The sequence below is a fragment of the Orcinus orca genome, chromosome 2 (genome assembly GCF_937001465.1).
Source record: "Orcinus orca chromosome 2, mOrcOrc1.1, whole genome shotgun sequence".
Lineage (NCBI taxonomy): Eukaryota > Metazoa > Chordata > Mammalia > Artiodactyla > Delphinidae > Orcinus > Orcinus orca.
The window spans coordinates 199,969,090-199,983,281 of record NC_064560.1 but is presented as its reverse complement, the minus strand read 5'-3'; the positions used below and the strand labels follow the sequence as shown (position 1 = coordinate 199,983,281).

General features: G+C 50.6%; 1 protein-coding gene and 2 long non-coding RNA genes across 5 annotated transcripts in view; 2 read left to right on the top strand and 1 right to left on the bottom strand.

Moving 5' to 3' along the window:
* The window catches only part of LOC125963659 (uncharacterized), a 239,044-nt gene that overhangs the window by 209,483 nt on the left and 15,369 nt on the right, over positions 1 to 14,192 (top strand). The window lies entirely within an intron of this gene.
* Positions 1 to 14,192, top strand: part of PPP1R13B (protein phosphatase 1 regulatory subunit 13B) — a 75,312-nt gene that overhangs the window by 57,635 nt on the left and 3,485 nt on the right. Inside the window, exons 6-14 of one of the 2 annotated variants that reach the window (XM_033421036.2) lie at positions 619 to 793; positions 1,589 to 1,785; positions 3,921 to 4,061; positions 6,854 to 7,034; positions 8,492 to 8,596; positions 10,550 to 10,719; positions 11,081 to 11,582; positions 12,735 to 13,447; positions 13,998 to 14,135. In XM_033421036.2, the coding sequence (XP_033276927.1) occupies positions 619 to 793; positions 1,589 to 1,785; positions 3,921 to 4,061; positions 6,854 to 7,034; positions 8,492 to 8,596; positions 10,550 to 10,719; positions 11,081 to 11,582; positions 12,735 to 13,447; positions 13,998 to 14,135 (2,322 nt within the window). The remainder of the gene's footprint in view (positions 1 to 618; positions 794 to 1,588; positions 1,786 to 3,920; positions 4,062 to 6,853; positions 7,035 to 8,491; positions 8,597 to 10,549; positions 10,720 to 11,080; positions 11,583 to 12,734; positions 13,448 to 13,997; positions 14,136 to 14,192) is intronic. The other variant, XM_012533030.3, reaches the window with a different exon arrangement.
* LOC125963658 (uncharacterized) lies at positions 818 to 14,129 on the bottom strand. Its single transcript, XR_007475919.1, has 2 exons — positions 14,013 to 14,129; positions 818 to 1,867 (listed from the first exon to the last, which is right to left on the bottom strand). It is a non-coding gene; the product is annotated as an uncharacterized LOC125963658 (long non-coding RNA).

The following is a 14,192-nucleotide window of genomic DNA, read 5'->3' as shown; positions in this document are numbered from 1 at the left end:
TTCCATATTGAAGCACATATTCCCTTCCCTTAGTGTGCAGTGTGTAACGCCTACACAGTCACACTTAAGCCTCTTCTTAAGTATGTTTTATGCATACAGATGGGACCATGAATAATATTGACTGTTACCCTTAAGGTGTGCTTTCACATGAGTAGGGAAAAAAACTATTGAAGAGTATCACATATATTTTTACTGTAGGACTGTCCTGTTCTTGTCTGACTATAAAATGTTTGATTACTTTTGAAGGAACTAATCCTAAAGAAAACAAACCCTTCCTCAAAAGTTCCTGTCACTTAGCAGATTAGAGGTTCATCTCCTTACTGCTCACCTTATCTCTTTTCAATATAAAATTCTCTGCTACTCAGTGCTCATTTCCTTTAGGAGGTTAATATAAGGGACCCTTGAAAGCCGCTTTGTAGCAGCAGGAAACCTGGTACTGGCGGCAGGAAGCTTAGGCTGCTGGGGCTTCACACACAGGATGGAGGTGAAAGCATGGCTGGCATTTCTGTAACATTCATTAAGATAGGAGATACTGAGGGATCCACTTAAATTTTTTTAGTGTACAAAAGTTACTGTATGTTTCAGTTTTCAAAGTTAGCTATTTTCCTCTCTCAATAGGAACAGCGTTTACATTTTCTAAAGCAACAGGAGCGCCGTCAGCAGCAGTCTATTTCTGAAAATGAAAAGCTTCAGAAATTGAAAGAAAGAGTTGAAGCCCAGGAAAATAAACTGAAGAAGATCCGTGCCATGAGAGGACAAGTAGACTACAGCAAAATCATGAATGGCAATCTGTGTACGTGCCGCGGCCCACTGGCACCCTGACACTCAGCAGGCGTAGATGACGTGAGACAGAGGCCAGCTTCCAGATGCTCTCAGTCACAAGCTGATGTCAGATCTTGCTGTAGAAAAGCACTAAAGCTTTGCTCTGTCATCTGCATCTAACTGGATGGATTGGTTAGATTAAGAGATTTTAGAAAATCTTCTGCAGCTTTAGCAATGTAGTAGAGAGATCCTTTTGTTACCTTGGTTGTAGCCACCCTTTGGACTGGGGCTAGGGTACTCTTAAGACTCAACTCATCATGAGGGTCTGTTTTAATTGAACAGCATAAATTTTATCTGTGTATTAAGATAAAGCATACAAATGCTCACTTTTTATTTGTGTGCGTGGATTGTTACTTCATCAGTCAGTTCTGTCAGTACCTACTTTATGTTACAGAATAAGCAAGATAGATTTGGATGGTCCTGCCCTCACAGAGCCTTGGTCTCTTTGGTGCCTTGAGATTCCTAAGTGGCTTGACCAAGATAGCTTTTGGACAGATTGCCCTGATTTAAAAATATTCAATAATTAGTGCAAATTAATTGTTTGTCATATGAGCGGTCACATTATGTGTTCCAAAGGCTTGTTGAAGTGTGTTTTGGATTATGGATATTACAACTTTCTCTCCAAGGTCTGGCACTAGATGATGCTAAAGTTGAGTTAAATGGATAGAAATGAAGAAATCACAAAATAAAAATAGCAAAATACTGTGAAAGAAAGAATATCAACTAAATTATGTTTTTTTTTTCCCTAATTGGTGGGAAATTATAGCTGCCGAAATAGAAAGGTTCAGTGCCATGTTCCAGGAAAAGAAGCAAGAAGTACAGACTGCAATTTTAAGAGTTGATCAGCTCAGTCAGCAATTGGAAGATTTAAAGAAGGGAAAACTGAATGGGTTCCAGTCTTACAATGGCAAGCTGACAGGACCAGCAGCAGTGGAGCTGAAAAGACTGTACCAAGAGCTACAGGTAACTCACCTGGGTCCGAGGAATGATTCTATTAAAACTTCCTTATCTTTTGAGTTTTCTTTCAGTGTGGAAACCTCAGGGACTGGAAACAAATTAATGGATTCTAATTTAATAGTAGGCACAAAATGTATTCAGTACAAAGTAATTTTTTAAACAGCTTTGAGACATAATTCACATAGCATACGATTCACCCATTCAAAGCATACAATTAAGTGGTTTTCAGTATCTTCACAGAGTTCTGTATACGCCACCACAGTTGATTTTAGAATATCTTCATCACCCCCAAAAGACACCTTTTAGCCATCACCCCACAACCCCCCATCCCTCTAGCCCTAAGCAACCATGACTCTACTTTCCATCGCTGTGGATTTGCCTATTCCAGAAACTTCATATGAATGGAATCATGCAGTTGTAGTTCTTTGAGGCTTGCTTCTTTCCCTTAGCATGTTTCCGGTACAGAAATTTCGGTATGAATTTAATTGGCAATATGATGAACTGGTAAAGAATTAAGCTTTAGATAATACTTAAGGCCTCTGTGTAAACTGTGTTTTGACAAGATAGATGCTTATTTGTTAAATCCTTGTCTTAGTCAGCTTGGGCTGCCTTAAAGCAACAGACATTTATGTCTCCCAGTTCTGGAGGCTGGAAGTCCAAGATCAGTTCATGGTGAGGGTCCACTTCCTGGCTGCCTTCTTGTTGTGTCCGCACATGCTCTGATCTCTCTTCCTCCTCCTATAAGGACACTAACCCCATCATGAAGGCCCCACCCTCACGACCTTATCTAAGCCTAATTACCTCCCAAGGGCCCCATCTCCAAATACTATCACATTGGGGATTAGGGCTTCCACACATGAATTTTGGGAGGACACAATCATAACAACCCTCAAGATTCCCATTTCTCAGAAATTGTCATTCAGCAGGTGATTTTTTAAAAATATTTATTTATTTATTTAGGCTGAGCCAGGTCTTAGTTGCGGCACGCAGGATCTTTAGTTGCGGCATGCAGACTCTTGGTTATGGCATGCAGGATCTAGTTCCCTGACCAGGGATTGAACCTGGGCCCCCTGCACTGGGAGTGCGGAGTCGTACCCACTGGACCACCAGGGAAGTCCCCAGCAGGTGATTTTTCAAGCCAGATACAAGTTTTGCAGTTATATTAGTACTTGCTAGAAAAAGTATTATATCATTTTATGAAATGCAGATTTTTAATTACAGGGAGTAAACTCACTTGTTGCCATTAAGTTCTGTAATGTAAATGCATAGAAACAAAGTGTTATAAAAATTTATTACTTTTTATATTTTTAAGCAGTTGTTAAAAGTGCAGGGTTTTTCTTTTTTTTTAACATCTTTATTGGAGTATAATTGCTTTACATTGTTGTGTTTCTGCTATATAACAAAGTGAATTAGCTATACGTATACATATATCCTCATATCCCCTCCCTCATGCAAGTGCAGGGTTTTTTAAGGATTTATTTTTGGTAAAGTGTGAAGACTGTAGTACATTTATTTATATATATTTCCAATTTTTTGACTGCAATCTAGGTTATAAAGTACATGTTACCTCCTGTCTATACACATATGCCAGTATGTATGTGCTAGTACATGTGTGCATCTGAAAGAGTTTAGCAAGACAAGACTTAACCTTCTATGTGCAGTGCACTCTGATGTTTCCTATTCTCTATTTCATTTTTTAAAAGTGCTTGTTATAACCCATTAAAATGATATAAGAACATTCTGTTTGGTGATTTGGCCATCCTTGGGTTTCCTGCTGCCACATTCAATGGACTGTGTGGGGCAGAACAGATACCCCTCCTTATGTCACTGAACCCACCCACCCCCGTTCCCTAGGACCACAGGCATGGTGTCCCACAGTCATTACTGGTACTAGTCATTCCGTACGCTTTGAAGAAGACACATTTGCAGATATTTGCTCTTTTTTTGTTCCATAAGAAATATGTTCCAGCTTCATCTGTGCTGTACCTGTAAAATATTTAGCATACAGGGGACGATGCCTGTATGTAAGTACACATAAGAACTAAATGTTGCTTTTTTCTTCTTTTTTTAATCCCCCTAACAATGAGAACTTGACTATTTAGTTAATACAAATCATGAATGTTGTGTTTTCTATTTTGCAGATTCGTAATCAGCTCAACCAGGAGCAGAATTCAAAGCTCCAGCAGCAGAAGGAGCTCTTGAATAAGCGCAACATGGAGGTGGCCGTGATGGACAAGCGGATCAATGAACTGCGTGAACGTCTTTATGGGAAAAAAATTCAGGCATGTGAAAAAGAAAATATTTCTGTGAGATAAACTACTGAAAATGGTTCATCCTCAAAGTGTACATTTTCACTGTAATGCCATTCTGCTCCCCCCATTTGCCATAGCTGATAAACATAAATTGGCCATAAACCATAAAAAGTGACAGTAGAAGAAAGTTCATGTTCCCAAAGACACAGTTGTTTCCTGGTGTATGTATGGATCAAAACCGCCCGGTGCGCAGCTCCTCACCATTCATTCTCCCCAGGCAGCTCTGTCTCCTTTCCACTGGGGGGAAGCTTTGGCGCTGGAGTTGCGGCAACCATTTTAAGCTGCGCCATGTGCATAAATTCCTTGACCTTGTGTAGCCTTGTGTCCTTGCTGTGAACTGAGAATTGCTATAAGGATTCTGAGAAATAACCCATGTGGAAAGACTTTGTAAACTCTTGAGAAAGGTGCTATATAAGGAGCTAGTGCTTTTTTAAAATCTTTATTTGGTATTTTGAATTTCAAAGGTAGTAAATACTCATTGGAAGAAAGTTAAAACAGTGCAGAAATATTTAAAGGAAAATGTGGAAGTCCCTTCCATCCTTCTCATTCTCCAGGGATGATAGTTATTAATGGTTCCAGTCTTTTGCTTAATATAGAGAGAAAGGTATTCAATTTTTAATTGAAAATGGAATTGTAGGAATTATATCATTCACACTGTTCTGTACCTAGTCCTTTTTTTTTTTTTTTTTTTTTGAACTGCAATACGGGTATCTTTCCAGGTCATTATTACCTCATTCCTTTTGTAACTTCTGTGTAAAATTCCATGTTCCAGGGCCTGTGGTCATGTTACCCAGCCCTGTTGTTAGGCAGGGTGCCCCTGAGTCTTGCTGTTGCTGTCAGTGCTTCATGAGCGTATGCATCGCTGGGAGTTCGTGGGAGGATAAGGGACTGCTGTGTGTGGTGTCTCTGGCTGGATGTAGCACTTGACCTTTCGTTCCACCAGTGGTGCTCAGTGTTTGAGGGGAGCAGTGCCTGAGTGGAGAGCTGATTGGCACTTTGCCCTCAGGAGTGGAAATGGAGCAGGCAGCCAGGTAGCTGGGACAGTGCTCCCAGAGTTCCTCTCTCCACACTCCAAAACCAGTGCTTTCACGTTGACAGGTGTCCTCTTGTCAGCTCCTGCTGCTCTGAAGGTAGCTCTCAGGAGGCGAGGTGCAGGCTTCAGCAGCTTCGCCTGGTGGGATGGGTTAGGAGGACACGAGAGGCAGAAGGGTACTGCCACTTCTGTGGGCATCGTGATCAGTGGTCTCAGGTGAAAAGTCTCTTATTTACAAATCCACACTTTTTTTTTTTTTAACCAGAGTGCTTAAAGGTCAATGGTTGATCTGTATGATGCCATGATTTCAGATAATGACTTCCTTGTTCTCTCAATTAACAACACACAGAGCATGGGAGAGGACGTGTGCCCGTGCTCCATGCTTGCTTACATTACAGTCTTGGTGGGTCAGGGGTCTCCGGAGAACAGAATCAGTTCTGTGTGTACCTGTGTGTAGAGACTGATCAGTCGACTGACTGTGAGGAACTGCCTCATGCGGTTGTGGAGGCAGGCACACCCCAGATCTGCAGGGCTGGCTGGCAGCCTGAAACCCAGGGAGTTGTCTGAAACCCAGGGAGTTGTGGATGTTGCAGCGTGAGTCTGAAGGCAGTCTAGAGGTGGAATTTCCTCTTCCTCTGAGGACCTCAGTCTTTCTCTGTAAGCCCTTCAACTGATTGGATGCAGCCCACCCACATTATGGAGGGCAATCTGCTTTACTCAAAGTCTGTTGATTTAAATGTTAAAAATACCGTTACAGCAACATCTAGACATGTTTGACCAAATATCTGGGTATCACAGCCTAGCCAAGTTGATAGGGAAAATTAACCGTCACAGATGGCTACATAAATATTACTTCTTATTCCATCTGATACTTCAAGGGATCTCCCTGAAGAAGTTGGTGCTTCTGCAGAGATGTGTCTCCAACCCAAAGGTTTTAGGCATCTTTGAACAATTGTCAAAATCATGGACGCTTTCTCCAAAATGACACATGCTCATGCATGCAGAATTTTGCAAACAGTTGTAGGATGGGTATGGCTCTCTCAGAGCCTGTCTGGGGAACTCTAAGGGTCAGTGTTTCTCTAGTCAGATCCCTGTTTTGCAGGCTTTTTTTGTTGGGCAGTGTCACGTGACCCGTGTCATTGGCTGTGGCCTGGTGTCCTTGCTGAGAACAGCAGAGCTGCCTTCAGGGAACTGGTCAGAGTCTCACCTGGTTCCAGACCCTATTACTTTGTCCTGCGTGGCTCATTCAGTCCTTACAACAACGCTTATCCCGAATTTTCGGACATGGGCACAGAGGCTCAGAGATGTTCCATCACTTGCCCAAGGCAGCCCAGCGAGTAAGTGGCAGAGCAGGATTTGAAGCCAGGCTCAGAGCCCAGGCTTGACGATGCCTCTGTGCCCACCCAGGGAAGGGAGTGCATCCCCAGGTGAGAGGGTTATGTACACAGAGGGGTCCTGAGGGGTTGCTCTGTTACACACTCGGCTCCTGGTTTTATAACTCACAAACAGGTAGGTGTTATCACAGAGCATCACTCATGTGGGACTGTGGGTTCAGGCCCTTTTTTGAAGTCTTGCCCTTTCTAGATACTGATCTTCTAGGGTCATGGAGCTTCCTACGTATGAACTGTTGAGTGATTGGCTCAAATCTGAGCAGTCGGTCATACTAGGCTTACAGTTAAAAGAACTTAACTGAGGATAATCTTGACTCTGATTTCTTCCCATTTTATAGCTGAGCCGTGTGAATGGCACGTCGTCGCCACAGTCACCCCTGAGCACGCCTGGCAGGGTCGCTGCGGTGGGGCCTTACATCCAGGTTCCCAGCACCGGCAGCTGTCCTGCCCCCGGAGACCCCATAAAGCCCCAGTCTCTCACTATCGCCTCAAGTGCTGCCCACGGAAGATCCAAATCCGGTGAGTGGCCTGGGTCCTCTTTCGAGGGGAGAGTGAGCAGGAAGGGGGACTGTGGGGGGGACAGTAGCCTCAGAGAAGACCCCCACGTTGCACCCAGCCTCTGTGATGTGTCCTCCAAGGCACTTCGTCCTCTAGGGCAGCATTTGGGGAGCTGTGTGCCACCACAGTAATGATGATCCTAAAACAAGAACAGATTCTCTTTTTTGGACTCAGTGTCCTTACTGTGTGGCTTCTCAAAACACAAATTAGTTAAGACCTGAGCCTCTCCTGCCACAGGTTTTGTTTGCCTGTGAGGGTGCTCGCTGGCGGCAGGGGACGCGTCACTGTAGCCTGGGCTGCTGCTCGTCCTCACGCTGCGGCCCAGGCAGAGGGCTGCCTCCACATCAGCAGAGCCTGTAGCTGCTCTGCCTTCCCTACCCAGCATGGTCTCTGTCCACCAGAGTGTCCACAAGCCACCCCTTTGGCTCTTGGCCACCCTGAATCGTGCGGTGTGACTGGACTCGGGCCCCAGCGCCGAGCCGGTGCGTAGCCGTCCCGAGGACATGGAGCCCCTGCGGCGCCCCCAGCCTCCTAGCCGAGCGCAGGCCCAGGTCTCCACGGAGACTCTGCACTGTGTGCTCAGAGGAAGACGGCTGTGCTTTAAACTGATGCATGAGATGCCAGGGCTCCTTGGCAGTGAGACTTTGTATATGACAGGGCTGCCATGCTGGCCCATCACACATGGAATCACAGAGCACAGGTGACATGCCTGACAGCAGTAGTGCTGACTGGGTCAGGGCTACATTTTGAGGACGTTTTTCCAGGTTTGGTGGTAGATTTGTGCTGGTCTTTCATTTGGTCGCTTTGAGTTCTCTTGCCTGGCACCTGGTCTGAGCAGCAACACCACTGCTGCCCCCGCTGGAGGGCCGGGGGCTTGCTCCGACCCAGGTGGGAGGAGGCGTCCCCAGTCCTCGTGGGCCACGTGCCCGGCTCAGATCTCTTCGTGGCTGTGTCTCAGAAGCCACGTGGAGTGCGTGGTCGGCATGAAACTCTAATTGCAGCTTTCTTTGATAAGCTGTTATTTATAGTTTGAACCACCCGATGGTGGGAGTATATATTCAGCTATTGCCGATGGCAGATAATTAGCACAGCCGGCTCCTTCTCTGCTTAAATATCTCAAACCTGCCCCGAGCTGAGGATGGCTCGAGTTTCCCCTCTTCTCTGTGGGTGTGTGCTAGGCCGCCTCACAGAGGCTGCCGGGATAAGACCCCTCGCAGGGCCGGGAGACCGTGTCCTCCGGAGGTTCGGCAGTAGCCTCGCTCCTTCTCTGTGCTGTGGGGTGAGTGGGCGCAGGAAACCTGTGTCACCCCCACGTTGGGGGGCAGTATCTCGGCCCAGATGTAGAGCCGGGGTGAGAAAATCTCCCAGGGGAGACTAACTGTGCTGTCGGCTGTCTTTCTGGTTCCCGTGTCACACAGATGGCCATGGTAAACCCAGAGTGACCAGCTCGTGGGCAGTGTCAGACCTCGACGTCGGGCCTGACTGTGGCTCGTCACAGCGCCCCACAAGCCCGTTTGCGAACCGTATGTTGGCCGGCAGGTCCGGTGGGAAGCTCTGGTGACAGTGCCAAATCAGCCGTGGCTGCTCTTCCAAACTGACAGAGGCCTGCTTCTCGCATTCAGGCTTGAGACAGAAGCCACATACATGTTAATTGGTCCCCACCTTCAACCGGTGTGAGATTTGGGCTGGGTCGAAACACCAGATCATCCTCAGGAAGGGTTTGACAGGTGCTGGCCCAGCAAGGGTTTTTTGGTTTTGTTTTTACAAAATTAAGATGATTTTCTGAGTTCATTATGAGGGTTTTAGTTTTATCTTCAGTACAGGAATCTCCCATCATACTTAGATGATTTTGTCCCTTTATAATAATAATAAATGGTCTTCCTTCTGTACCTCCTGCCTCATCCTGAAGAAAGAAAATTCCTAGTCCCTGTCCAGTCCCTTTGTGCCTGATCTCTGCGAACTCTGCCATGGCTGTGGGATCTGAGGAGCAGCTGGGGGCCGCATTTTATGTGATCCTGAGAGAGGTCAGGGACTCTAGCCCCCACGGCCAGCCCCATCCTCCCTCCTGAGTCAGCAGCAGGCTCTGTCCATCTTCCCCTCAGCCCGGAGTTTGCACCTTGGTGCATCCTTGGTGAACCTGTGCATCTCTGGCCCACACCCGCCCCGGTCTGATACAACCAAGGGGGTGTGAAAGCACACACACTTCTGGCCCGGAAGAGGCTGATGGGCCACACAGAGCAAAGCGATGGTTTAGACTAAGGCCTGGGAATGCCTCACCAGGGCCCTAGCAGCGGCCTGGAGCCTGCAGTGGTTTCCAGCCATGGAGGAACTGAGCCGGAGGAGCAGTGGACACATGGGCTGGCCGTGCTGCTGCCAGAGATAGATTGGCTTAGGAGCTGTCGCTGCTCGGGCACTCAGAGGCCCTCTCATCCTCACTGCGCTGACGCTGCCTTGTATGGCTGTGTGCAGAGTGGATTTGAGAGTTTGCTCTTCCTGTTTTGTGAGTCGCAGGTTTGGGCTCAAGCACAATTGCTGTAAGGGAGGGTGATTTCCCTGCTGCTCTGCTGCTGCCCCACCTGCCCGTGCTGGCAGACGGGAGGAGAGGCGAGGGTGTGCTTCTCTTACAGGAGGGCCCAGAACAGTGCCCCTGGCTGCTTTCCCTCCCATACGGCTGATGGCTGGGAGGGTTCCCACTCCGGTCCAGCCCTGTACCGCTGCGGAGAGAAGCAGGGGCCTGAGGCGGGCTGAGATCTAACCCTGTGGGCTCACTGTGAGTGGGCCTGTGTTACCAGGGAATGCTTCTGCACCCTTTCTCAGTTTGGAAGATGCTATGTTAAAAAACATACCTTTTCAGTGGCTGTCCTGAAAATGCTGGGTTGACTGGCTTTCTAATCACTGCAACAGAATAATAGCCTGCTACTCCAATCACTGGGAACTTGTACTGTCCTCCTGTGATCATGAATTATTTTAAGAGGGTGGAAATTTCTAACAGATAAAAGTCAAATCTTTCTTTTAATACTAGAAGCAGTACAGGTCAAACCTGTTATGAAGTTAAAAGATGTCTTTTTTTATATTGCTGTCTGTATTTGTAAATAGTGTTTGAAAACCAAGTGCCGACGCTTATGTTATTCATTGGTGGCGATGTAATGGCTTTGACCTGTATTTCAGTGGGCGCTAAGAATGTTTCTGCAATCCTCTGGCCCCTCTCCCGGGCTGGAGCAGCCCTGTGCTTGGTCATGGAGTCTCTGCACACGTGACCGCATGTGGGCACTGGTGAGGCGGTGCCGGCAGAGGCCGACCTTGGTCGTCCTGCCGCGCAGCAGCCGGTGTGTGTGTGGGGGGCACCTCCTGGTCATGGAGCTCCGTCAGAGCGTGACGTTCCAGAAGGTGATTTTTGCTTCTGGCAGGGGGTTATTCTTATGTTGGTTCAACTAATTTCAAGAAAAATTTTACTTAAATTCTGTGTTCTTTTCAAGCCAATGATGGAAACTGGCCAACATTAAAACAAAATTCTAGCTCTTTGGTGAAACCGACGCAGATCGCCAGTGTGGACTGGAAGGACCCGAACGTGGAGGGGCCGCTCAAGCAGGGGGCCGTCTCGAGCCAGCCTGCGCCCTTGTCAGCCTTGGGAGCCCCGGAGAAGCTGGTAGGCCGTTTGTCTTTGTCACAAAACACAAACAAGCTCCTGACTGACTACATCCTTACTTAGCCTTCGTCTTTATCTAAGTGGTAGGAGGTGTCACGAGGCAAATTAATCCTGTTGGTGTCCAAATCATACCCAAGTCTGAAGGAGTTCATGGACCCTGAGCACGAGAGTGGGGTACAGGTGTGAGGCCTTTGGTCAGGGTCGTTCACCCTGCTGTTCACCCCCACGGCGTGCCCTGTGCCTGGGCACAAGCCTGTTTGAAGGATTACAAGTCCTGCTTTGTGCTCTTGTGACCGTGGATGGAAACGTGCTTGACTTTTCAAAGGATGACTTTGTCTTTCTTTTTAACACCTAAATTTAGGGCATCGAGATTGGTAAAGTGCCACCTCCCATCCCTGGTGTCGGCAAGCAGCTGCCCCCAAGCTATGGGACGTACCCAAGCCCTGCGCCCGCGGGCCCAGGCTCGACAAACTCCCTGGAGAGGAGGAAGGAGGGCAGCTTGCCCAGGCCCAGCGCAGGCCTGCCCAGTCGGCAGAAACCTGCACCGCTGCCCCCTGCGGCTGGCCCCCACCAGCCAGGGTCCTCCCAGCAGATTCAGCAGAGGATTTCTGTGCCACCAAGTCCCACGTACCCACCGGCGGGGCTGCCTGCCTTTCCAGCTGGCGACGGCAAACCTGAACTCCCACTGACTGTGGCCATTAGGCCCTTTCTGGCTGATAAAGGGTCAAGGCCACAATCCCCCAGGAAAGGACCACAGACAGTGAATTCAAGTTCCATATACTCCATGTACCTCCAGCAAGCCACGCCACCTAAGAAGTACCAGCCAGCGGCACACAGCACCTTAAATAAGTCGGTTAAAGCAGGTACGGTGGGTTTGCACTCGCCATCTCTCGGGGTGAGGAAGTCATACTTGAGAAAATGCCAATCCATATTCTTACTTTTGGGCCACGTGCTGTTTAGGATTAAACTTGATTCTTACATAAAGTGCGGCCTTGGGTATCTGTGTGAGATGGGGGTAAAAGATGACATGCATAGAGCAGTTCTGCAGGTGGACCACCGCTCTCTGACTTCCTGTCTGAGCACCCGCCTGCCCACATTTCTCAGGAAATCCAGGTCTCGGAAGGCTGGCACTTTGGAAGTTCCTCTTTTCCTCCTGCTTCGTAGTAACTCGTACAGGACATATCTGGGGAGCTGGCGTAGTGGGAGCTCTGCCTGGATCTGATCCCCCTGGCCTCCTAGCAGTAGCTGAGCCAGGCCCCTAGGGGGTGATGCGAGGGGGGACGGTTTTGCTGCTTTGGGATCCTTTCCCAGAGCCCACAGGGGAGAAAAGACCTGGTTTGGGTGTGGGAACATCAGCCCCGGGCCTCCTGGGGAGGCAGGTGTGAGCACAGAGCCCAGTTCCCCACATACGGAGGCTGACGGTGATTCCTCCCTGTGCGGCAGGATCCTGGGCATCTGGGCTGGGCTGGGGCCTCTTCAGATGTTCTTGGGCATGGCTGCAGAACATTTCTAGAATCTAGTTTGAGAATCCCTAGGCAGGCCAGGCCACCCTGTGCCCAGGGATCTCCCAGGTGGATACACCAGCACTGGCCTGTGGCAGGCCCTGGCCCACGGGGGAAAGGCTTGCCGGGGCCACCAGATGAGCCTTCCTTTCTGAGGTGGCCTGCGTTTTACATCATTTGGCTTGGTCCCAGGTCACGTGGGTTCTTCTTGGCCAGGAAACAGTGAACACCTGTTTAGGGCAGGAAGGCAGGTTTGCAACCTTTCATTCTTTTTCATTTGAGAAAGATCCAGTTCTGTAAAAACTGATAAACTAGAGACACTCCACCTTCCAGAAGGAGTTGGTGGGGTTCTATGAGCAGTAGCTTCCTTTGGGATTTAATATGGGGACTTAGCATCCTCAGTGGCAGATTACAGTCTCTGTAGGAGCCCATCTCTGTGTCGTCAAAGGTGCCTGGTGAGCAGGCCCCAGACGCCACAGGCTGCTGAGGTGGGTGTCCTCTGTGTCTCCCCAGTGTACGGTAAACCCGTTCTGCCCTCCGGCTCCACATCCCCGTCGCCGCTACCGTTTCTTCATGGGTCGCTGGCCACAAGCGCCTCGCATCCCCTGCCGCCTTCAGAAAGTGCTGAGAAGGAGCCAGAGCAGGACAGCCCTGCCGCCCCCGGAGACGGGGCCGCCGTGGAGAGCCTGCCGCGGCCGCTCAGCCCCACCAAGCTCACGCCCATTGTGCACTCGCCGTTGCGCTACCAGAGCGATGCTGACCTGGAGGCCCTGCGCAGGAAGCTGGCCAACGCGCCCCGGCCCCTGAAGAAGCGCGGCTCCATCACGGAGCCAGAGGGCCCCGGCGGGCCCAACATCCAGAAGCTGCTGTATCAGCGCTTCAACACCCTGGCTGGGGGCATGGAGGGCACCCCCTTCTACCAGCCCAGCCCCTCGCGGGACTTCCTGGGCTCCTTAGCCGATGTGGACAATGGGAACACTGCTGCCAACGGGAACCTGGGCGAGGCCGGCCCCACCCTGCCCACGGCCCCGCTCCCGGCCGAGCCTGCCCCCACCTCGGATGCCAATGACAACCGGCTCCCTTCCCCCGAACCGGAGGGGCCCATCTGTCCCCTGAACACCCACCAAACGGCTGAGCCTGCCGAGGACGACAACAACAACGTGGCCGCGGCCCCGCCCACTGAGCCGCCGCTCCCCCCATCGCTTCCCCCCGCCGCGCCCCCTACGGTGGGTGCCGCCCCGGACCAGGGCCATGGCTCCCTAGTCACCCAGCCAGTGCCTGTGGAGGGCGTGCCTGCGTCGGGGCTGCTGGGAGCAGTGGGGCTCATCCGGGGCACGAGGGGCGGTGGCCTCTTACCAGAGAGCCAGCCTGGGGGCCCGAGGCGGCCCTGAGGAAGAGCAGCCATGTGGGGATCAGAAGGGCAGGCAGCAAGGGGAAGGAGAACCTTCTAGACAGAGCCCTGGAGGGAGGGCAGTGCTGCAGGAGCAGAGGCAGGTGGGAGCCCCTCACGGCTGGCAGGGCAGAAGCAGTTGGGCTCGGCTGTGACCCCCCCCCCCACTTGCTGCCTCTCTCGGGTGCCCGTGGCGCGGCCCGGCCCCTGAGGCAGAGACACCCTCTGGAGCCAGGCTGGGCTGGCCCGAGAGCGGGCTGGCCCGGGGTGCCCGGCACCACTCGGGGCTGCGGGTGAAGCTCTGCCTTGGGCTTTCGGCCCTCCCCTCTGCCCCCCGGGCCTGCTTCCATGGGGTCACCCTGAAATCCAAAGCTTCCTCCCGATAGAGCAAACGGACCAACCTGAAGAAGCCCAACTCGGAGAGGACGGGGCACGGGCTGAGGGTCCGCTTCAACCCGCTGGCGCTTCTCCTTGACGCCTCCCTGGAGGGGGAGTTCGACCTGGTGCAGAGGATCATCTACGAGGTGAGTGGGCGGGCGGCCGCAGCCCTGGCGGCCCCGGGCAGGGCTGGGGCTCACGCG